The sequence below is a fragment of the Dendrobium catenatum genome, unplaced genomic scaffold (assembly GCF_001605985.2).
Source record: "Dendrobium catenatum unplaced genomic scaffold, ASM160598v2 fragScaff_scaffold_1116, whole genome shotgun sequence".
Classification (NCBI taxonomy): Eukaryota; Viridiplantae; Streptophyta; class Magnoliopsida; order Asparagales; family Orchidaceae; genus Dendrobium; species Dendrobium catenatum.
Genome location: NW_021319578.1, coordinates 445,500 through 455,017, shown reverse-complemented (window position 1 = coordinate 455,017; position 9,518 = coordinate 445,500). Strand labels below are relative to the sequence as shown.

The window sequence follows — 9,518 nt, the reverse complement described above, 5'->3', positions numbered from 1 at the left end:
AAAAGAATTATTCATATACATTTTAAATTATTTAGTTGACATAATAATGAAGAAGAAAAAAGTCTAGGTTCTAGTGCAGTCAAAATTGGATTTTCGGAATATGTTCGGTTCCAACTTGAAACTAACACATCTTTAACTGCTCAAACTCCAATATGCCCATATTAAACAAATTGGACAAAAATTTTGACCCAGACTTAGCTCGCCCTAACTCGAATTGACCCGACCCAACTCGCTAACCCATGAGTGCGAGCAGGATGCAAGCGCAGGCTACGAGGGTCAGGCAAGTGAGCGTGGGTGCGAGAGATATTCTTTTATTAGATTATCAAATCACATTAAAAGACACAGGAGACTTTATTATTAGATTTGGCAAACCAGACAAATTCATATAGATCATATACCTAAAATTTTAATTTGAAATTATTTGATTGGTTGGCAAAGCTCTCACCTAAAACCCTAATGGGCAGCTTGATTAAGGATTCTTTTGAGATGATTTTTTTACTTTTTTTTTTTAATTTTAACACAAATTTTAAGTTATCCTAAATAAATCCTAAATTAATTATTAGTATTAATTCATAAGCTTAAAAAACAAGGTAGTATATATATAAATGAATACAGCATTCCAAAGCGGTGGAGCACTCAATCTGCCTCTTCTCCGTCGCTCGGCTTTGAAATGGAACTATGCTGCCGCCCAAGGGCGATCCTCTCCCTTCCCCGACTCCGTCTCCGTCCGATCATTCGCCATCACCCATCCCTCTCTTCATCCAAAACCCTATCGTTTCACTCCAAACCAGGTACCTAATACATTATAAAGTGAGTCGTGGTGTTTCTTCGACGATTTATCTCTTCTTTGGCTGCGACGCAAACGAATGTATTTGCGCGAAAACCCTAATTTCTACACTAGTTCTGCTCACCCTATTTCGTTTCAGGTTTGCATTTGCCACTAGCAACGGCCTCTGAGGAGACCTCGACCATCGTGTCAGAGAAGTTAGACGAGCCTTCGGAGCCGAAGAAGGCTCCAGTAACAATTGTTGAGACTCCGAATGGTGACGAGCAAGGCGAGGCTGGAGATTTCCTTAGCAAGCTTGATGTCAAGGTGAGGTGTTTGTATGGTGGGGCTTTGCTTCGCGAGTTACGCAGTTACGATATTTGTCTTAATTTTTGCGTGTAAATTATGTGCTTTAATATTTCTATAATACGATTTGCTGCTTGGAATGCTCGATGAGCGTGTTGATTTTTGGATGCTGATTTCTTTAATGTGCTGCACAATGGCTAATGGCTAATAGCATTTGTTTAGGCAGGCTCCATTCTTATATGTGGCATTCCATTTGTTTTAAATTAGTAAGGTATTGCCTGCGATATGTATCATTCACATTTACCATGACTTGCAGCTTCTTTTTTCTGCAAACATCAAAATTGTATATTTGGCTGTAAGTTGCATCTGTGACCTCAATCTCAAATGCAATTTATAAAGTAGATCTTAATTAAAAAAATTAACGAGCATAATTTTTCTGGAAGCTGTTGAAACTTCACTTCAAGATGAAAATCAGAGATTAATGGGGATTGACAAATTGTCAAAACCTAAAGATTAATCAATTTAATTTTAAGTCTGCTTAGAAGTTATTGCAAATTTGATCAAAGAAGTTATTCAAGTGATAAACTAAGATGGATGCTTTGATGTCAAATTTTATATTTAGTGATGCTTATGAATGGAACAAGAATTTATTTCCTTAATTTTTTTTTTGTTTCTCTTTAATCTTGTAAACCCTAGCCCATCTCAGACTGATGATAGCCGATGTTCTGATAATAAACAATGTGATAATTTTGTTTCCAGTTGAGATTAAGTTGTTTTTTTTTTGCCCTTAATAATGGTATATATTTTCTAGTAGGTTCTTGGAATTTTTGGTGAGCTTCAACGTAGCCACAACTGTGGCCAAATTTCAGTTCTCAAAAAAAAAAAAAAAAAAAAAAAAAAAAAAAAAAAAAAAACTCTAATAATCATCTCACTTGAGTACTGTTCTTATAGATGATGTTGCTAGTTTTTGAACCTTTCATTGATGGTAAACATAAATTTTAATTTCCCATGTTTTTTACTCAATTTATATAGCATTATTTTTCATTCATTTTAGTACTCCCTTCTAATACCTTCCATATTTTGTATAATTGGATCTCATGATTGGTTTGAAAGGAAACATATGGCCCTATAGATTTACGAGTATATTTCATTTGCTATGGAATATTCGTTTATTCTTGAAGTTCTCATTTATAGATTTCTTTTGAATCAAAAGATAGCCATTTTTTAGGTTTCTTTGAATTGGATAGAATTATTGCTCATGTTCATCTTGTACAAAGCATGGGCATGACAATTTCTACCCAAATTCTTAGAACAACATCTAATTCAACTTAAAATTTTCAAGAAATTGTATATTTATTCTCTTGGTTTAACAAGCATATTTCTTTTGCAATATAGGATGATATAGGATGTTTTTTTAAGGTTGCAAACATTCTATTTTATGTTGTAAGGCCTTTTCTAGAGCATGATATCCATAATGAAGTTGGATGATTTAGGGTTCAGACTTTTTATTATAAATCTATTATTCGATGCTGAAAGCAATGAAACAAAAATTCTAAAGTTTGCAGGACACCAACTATTAATTCAATTCAACTATTTTTCACTTTTGATGAAAGATAAGAAAGGTGTACATCAATCAAGATAAATCTTATGGCTTATAGTAGAAATTAATGAATAGAAATAAGAGTCACAAAGGCCACCCAAATAATTGAAACTTCATGGAATCTACATAAATTAGACTTGGAACAAAATCTGAGTAAATATAATCTAGCTTTCTATCATTAACACCAAATATAGAAAAAGACGAAATATGAAAAATAAAAGAGGCAGGTAAAGATACTAGAAAAACAAGCCTCTCGCATGTATAAGTAGATGATATCTTCTGGAATATGAGTCTTACACTTAATTAAGGATCAAAGGTTTGGAATAGGTAGCTGAATAAGAGCCTCCACATCCACCAAAAAAAAAAATTCCTCATGCCATATATTGTCATATTGTTATGCTCTGGAAGCAAAAACAACAAACAATAATATAAAAACTACAGTAAAATTAAAACAGTGGCTGATTTTTTATTAAAATTTCAATAAGAGAAAACAAGATATAGATGATCTATAATTAGAGGTATAGATCTACTCTCCCAATCAATTTTGACGCCGCTAGGAAGTCTTCAAAGAAAAGAACTACAGCAAACATCCACAAAACTCATTGATAGCATGAATCTATAATCCTAAACAACTCTCTCTTAAATAGCCCTAGAACACAATAACTTTAGAACCTTTCTAATCAGCATAAACATAATTTAGGAAACCTTTCTAAACAAATAGAACCTTCCTTATCAACATAAACATAATTTAGGAAACCTTCCTAAATAATTAAGCATGATTGAGGAAACCTTCCTAAATAATTAAATATGATTTAGGAAACTTTCTTAAACAATTAAACATATTTTTGGAATCTTTTCTAAACAATTAAATACATCTTAAGTAGCATAAACACAATTAGGAAACTTTTCTAAACAACTTCTCCCTTAATAAAGAATATTTCTAAATAATTTTCTTTAATTAGGAGCGTTTCTAAACAGCTCTCTTTTGATTAGTAACCTTCCTAAATAAGCCCCCTCATGCTTGTCCCCCCCCAAGCATATCAATAATCCCTCCCAAAAAATGCACATTGTCCTCAAGATTTACGGAATAGAACTGTCTCATGATCATCTGTTTTAACAACAAAATATGCTTCTTGTCGAGAACCACTTAGCGCATGATCCAGTTCTATATCCTTCATTATATGCTCCTACTTTACTCTAGAGAATATACCATATTTCAACAGTTTAACATCTTTGCCAATGCCTTCACTTTTTATCCACTTGGTCCAGTCATTCTAGTCATCAAACTATTCTTTTCCACTTAATGCTAGAAAGGTTAAAAAGAAATGGCGCAAAAAATCAGGTGACAATAGGGAAACACATGGATGTAGTGAGAAGCATAAAGGTTGTTGAATCAGGAGTTTCAGATCCATAGATTTGATAAATAATTAACGGCAGGTGACATCATAATTTCCAGACCCTTGTAAATGACTTCTAGAGTACATCTAGTTCTCTGCAAACTTTACGTGTCGCCCAACGAATCCTCATCTAGTAACTCTATATTTACTCTGCCATGTAGGATTGTCCGTCCAAAATAATGGTGTTCCAAGCAATAATGTTAAGAACACTTAGTACAATTGAAGTTACATGATGATTTTGTTGCCCAATGCTGTTCTAAATCCCTTTTTCATCCCAATCTCCATAGCAATGGGTAAGGCCATCAATAAACCAAGCTGGACGGCAGATTGAGATGCCATAACAGCCTTCAGAGGATTATTCCTCGCATCAATGAGCTGACATAGAACCCTACAGTTGTGAAGTAGTAAGAAAGCATGCGAAAGAAGTCAAATTGGTGGCCCAAGTGATAGATATTTATGCTAAGTAATTGTTCTGCATTGATACATGCAACCTTTACTTCAAACAGGGAGATTTGGTTGAGTCCAACATCATGATCCTTCCCAATCTGAATATACTCATGGTGGGATGATGAGTGCTATTTCCTTGCCTTAATGTCAAATTTAATCCTACAAGGATATCCTTAGTTTGATTCCACAAGAAGCCTTGCATATGCCACCTCTAATGATGTGAAAAAGCATGTCAAATACATCTGCATGCCTGTATTGGAAGCACACCTTTAGTGGAGTAGCCATAGCCCTTTTGTCCAATTGTCATAAAACTTGTTTCTTGGCTTGACATGAATCATCCCAAAGATGAAATACTTCCTGTAAAAATGTGCCTACGTACACCAAGAATGGTTGGTGGGCGTAGTCCATAGTCTTCATTGAATTCATCCAAAAGATTCCTCATTTTGAAAGACTCTTCCAAATAGTTATCCTGGTTCATATAAATCTCTTGAAGAGCCTCCACTTTGGTAAAGGCAAGTACATGGTTTTGATTATCTAGCTCATCTTCAGCAAGCTTTGCTGCTCTAATAATTTGATGCAATAGATTTCCTGATCAACACCATTAGCTTGACTTTGCAAGTTTATTTCTTTGTCCTCTTCCTTCACATCTTGATAGGACTTGATGATCAAAACAACACACAACAATATAAAAAGACGGCAACTTACTCCAAATAGATCCAGAAATAATACCAAGAGAGTTGTTTTTACTAATTTTCAGGCAAAGCATGGCAAGATACAAGTTGATTCATTGTTCGAGAGGTGAATTGTCTCTCCCATAATTCCTAGCAGCTACAAGGAACCCAAACACCTTATAAAAACTGCTACATAAATTCAAAACATAATATAAAAACCCTAACCCTCCATAATCTCTCCCCCCCCCTAAACAATCTAAATCAAATAATAAACGCCCCTTACATCTTTCACAAAGAGCTTTCTCTCAAAGCCTCTTCTCCTATAGGTGGATGTCTCGGGCCCCACCTAGGAAGCTGGACTGTTGTTGTTAGCTGCATCAATGCTCCCCCCCCCAAAACGTCACATTGTCCTTAAGGTGGAAAAAAGGAAACTGTTTCTGAATAGTATTGTAGAGCTCCTATGTCACCACATATTCTGGTAAATCCTTCCACTTAATTAGCACCTCCTTGATCCCCTTGTTTCCTTGGTGCACCCCTTTCACCTCCAATGGTTCTAATATCACTTCAATATCTTTTGACAGTGTGGTCGGTAGCGCAAACGAGGGTGTGTGGTTTCCAATGGTTTGTCTCAGTTGCGATACATGAAATACAAGATAGATAGCTGATGTCATTGGCAATCGTAGGTGATATGCTACTGAGCCAATGCGCTCCATTACCTCGTAGGGCCCAAAGTAGCGGGGGAGAGCTTCTCATTCTTTCGTCAAGCCAACATCCTCTTTCTGTAAAGTCGAATCTTCAAATAAACCACGCCCTAATCTTAAATTGCACATCTCCTGTGTCTATCCGCCTGCTTGTTAATGATTTGTTGTGCTCTCTGTAGATGTTCCTTCAATTCTGTCAAAATCCGGTCTCTTTCTCCCAAGTACTGCTCCACAAGGTACGCTTGGACGACTCAACCCATGGCTAATGGCAATGATCCTTCTGTTAGGTTGGCTTGACTACCTCCTCTGACTAAGTAGACCAGGGACCACGATGGCCCGGAATGACGGAATCATAGGACCTTGATCGGGCTCATCATCCATTCCCCCACCATCCGCTTAAGTGCAAGGTGGTGAATTTCTGATTTTAAATATTAAATTTTCAACAACCAAACCAATGATGCTATTATATGCTAGATACACATATCTCTACGTATCTGATTGACGACTAGCCTTAATTGAAAGTTCTCTCTCGTTGCCGGGAGGGGTAATTAACTATAGAGGTTTGAACCAGAACTCAGATCTTGAAGTCCTCGCAAAATGAGGGTGAAATCTCTGGGTAGTGTCTGATTTCAAATCCAATTTGTCTTCTGAAAATTTACCTCGGAACTTAATTCGTTAAAACTCTCCTCAAAGCAGGGAAGGCCGGGTTCGAATTTTCGGAGCCCAGAGTTGTTAAGTCATTAATGAGATTTTAAGTTCTCTTATCATGCTATAAATAAACCCTCTTAGAAGAGTTAGGACATGAAATAAAAAAAAAAAAAAAAAACCCTTTCTAGCGGAAGCTATAGACATTTATTGTAATAGTATTTCTGCTTTTTCAGTTTTTGTGTTTTTGGTGTTTCGTTTATATCAACATGTCTTCATACTGATAGGCATTTGCATTTCAATTTGATCTTGAGCTATAGTTGGTTTCAATTTAAGCTCATCTCATTCATGTTTGATCCAACCCTAACACATCATTCGTTGACTTGTTGATTTTCATTAGAGCTATATGCAAACCAAAAACATATTGATTTTCAGTCTTCTTTCACTGAACCGAAGTATTAGCCCTAGATGGTGTTAATCATGCATGCTTTCATTGTCTTGACTAAGGCTTCGTTTGGTACGACTTTCTTCTTGCTTCTTAAAGCGGCTTTCTAGTACAAAAATTAAAATGTTTATACTAAAAAGCCGCTTTAAGAAGCAGTAAGAAAGCCGTCCCAAACGAAGCCTAAATTGATATAATTTATGTCATGCCTTGCCGCGCAGTGTTTTTTGTTTATAAATTGATCTGCACGCACTTCTTTGGAGTAGTTGGAATTCAATGACACTTACTACATCCTGTTTTACGGAGCTGGTGCTTTTCTTACTCTGTGGATTTCCTCATCCGTTGTTACTGCAATCGATTCTCTTCCTCTGGTATGTCCATTGCAATAAATTTCAATACAAAATCTTGTTCAAGTGTTGGAAAGCTGGTTATTTTCCGGCCAAGCTTACACTTGTAACCTTATTTTCTCAATTATAGTTCCCAAAAGTTCTGGAACTGGTTGGCCTCGGCTATACAATCTGGTTCAGCTACCGATATCTCATTTTTAAGGTAAAATATTTGAAATTGTTCTGTTGAAGCTTTTTGAATTTTTTGAACTGTATCTATTGATTTATCTGCAGAAAAACAGGGAGGAATTATTTTCAATGATTGAAGATCTCAAGGAGCAGATAATTGGACAATCTGATTATGAATGATGATTTCGACACGGTCCGCCTACCCTTGAAAATTTCATAATGTGATCTTGAGCTGCGTTTGCTTTCCTCTGTTCAATTATATATGGTTTATTTCAAAGCGCTCTAATATCTTATATAATAGTATTTTATTTTCGTACCTGTTAAAAGCTATAGTTTTGGTTCTACATACATTTTTATTCATAGGACAATTGTGATGTAGGTTTCTCTTATCTTTAGGAGCTCCCTATAAACTGGCCTTTTACTTAAAAAATAAAGCAGCAATCTACTACCCTCGGCTGTTAGGCAATTTTGTTAATGGCTATACTTCAAAATAGCATTTTTCTTTACTCTAGGTTGGATATTCAATGTCTTGCAGTAGTTTTCATTCATGGCCTGTATATTCGAATGTGGCTTTTTACAAGTTTTTTTATTCACTGTTTTTCTTTCTGTGGGTTTTGTTTAGATTTTTTGCTATGCAATTTTTTCTTATCGTTGTGGTATATTCAAGTCTTGGGCTTCGTTTGGGACGGCTTTTTTTACCATTTCTTAAAACAGCTTTATAGTACAAAATTTTTAATTTTTTGTACTAAAACGCTGCTTTAAGAAGCAGTAAGAAAACCATCTCAAACGAAGCCTTAGTATTTGTTTCTTCACCTTCATTTTAAGTTGTACCATTCTACTTTGTTACAGTTTTTTTAGCAATTGAGAAAGTTTTTGTTTTTCATTACATATACATTGCAAAAGAGTGGAAATAGAGAATGTTGAGGCTGATAGATACTACATTTTGAATTTCGAGGATTATGTTATTAGTTACAAAGAAACAAAGTTTTCGTTTGGGATGATTTTCTTATTGCTTCTTAAAGCAGCTTTTTAGTACAAAAGTTTAAGTTTTTTATTATAAAGTTGTTTTAAGAAACAATTAAAAAACCGTCTCAAATGAAGCTTAAATTATAATGTGATTGTCATATGTAATCTTGTTTTCTCTTCTGAAACTTTATCTGGACTTGTAAAATTGAATACTGATGCTTGTTGTTTTATAAATATGCTTGATCTCAGTAGTTCATGTTGTATACAATACATTGATATATATGTTGACTATAATAAGTAGTTGAGCAAGTTAAGTTAATTATTGAATAGTAGCACTATTACATCAAAGTAAATTTTGTAAGGGTGTCACACATTTTGAGGATGATAGTGATCTTTTAGATTGTTTTGTTGAGCAAAATGTCACAACAAGTGATTCTGATGGTCAAAGATTACAATCAAAAGATGAAATTGTTTCTATGGTGCTAAGAGAATTATTTGAATCAAAGGCAGTGATTCATCAAGCAATGAAGGCAGTTCTATTAGATAGGGAAAGGATGAGTTGAAAATTTGTTCAAGATGACATCCCATGATACATGTTATCAAAAAATTGAGCTTAAAGCTAATCTTTTGTTTGAGAGTTAGACTCTCAATCATGGCTGTCGATCTCCGTGGTCATCTCCGTGGTCATCTATGGTACTAAGAGAATTATTTGAATCAAAGGCGGTGATTCATCAAGCAATGAAGGCAGTTCTATTAGATAGGGAAAGGATGAGTTGAAAATTTGTTCAAGATGACATCCCATATTCTCATGATACATGTTATAAAAAAATTGAGCTTAAAGCTCATCTTTTGTTTGAGAGTTTGATAAGAAAGATCTTCAAGAAATGATTTGAAGAGGTACAGTCCAAAGTGTTATTACATGTCAGTCTAAGAGGTTTCGTTTGAGACGGTTTTTTTATTGCTTCTTAAAGCAGCTTTTTAGTATAAATTTTGTATTAAAAAATTATTTTAAAAAACAGTAAAAAATCCGTCGAAGCCCAAGTCTTGAAGGTGACCACTTAC

General features: G+C 34.9%; 1 protein-coding gene across 1 annotated transcript; it reads left to right on the top strand.

Moving 5' to 3' along the window:
* Positions 1-600: 600 nt before the first annotated feature.
* Positions 601-8,092, top strand: LOC110116706 (protein CURVATURE THYLAKOID 1D, chloroplastic). The gene is made up of 5 exons (XM_020850398.2): positions 601-791; positions 927-1,093; positions 7,242-7,346; positions 7,453-7,524; positions 7,596-8,092. Exons 1-5 carry the CDS (start codon positions 671-673, stop codon positions 7,668-7,670), a joined length of 540 nt encoding a protein of 179 aa, XP_020706057.1. The 5' UTR covers positions 601-670; the 3' UTR covers positions 7,671-8,092.
* The last annotated feature ends 1,426 nt before the right edge of the window (positions 8,093-9,518 follow it).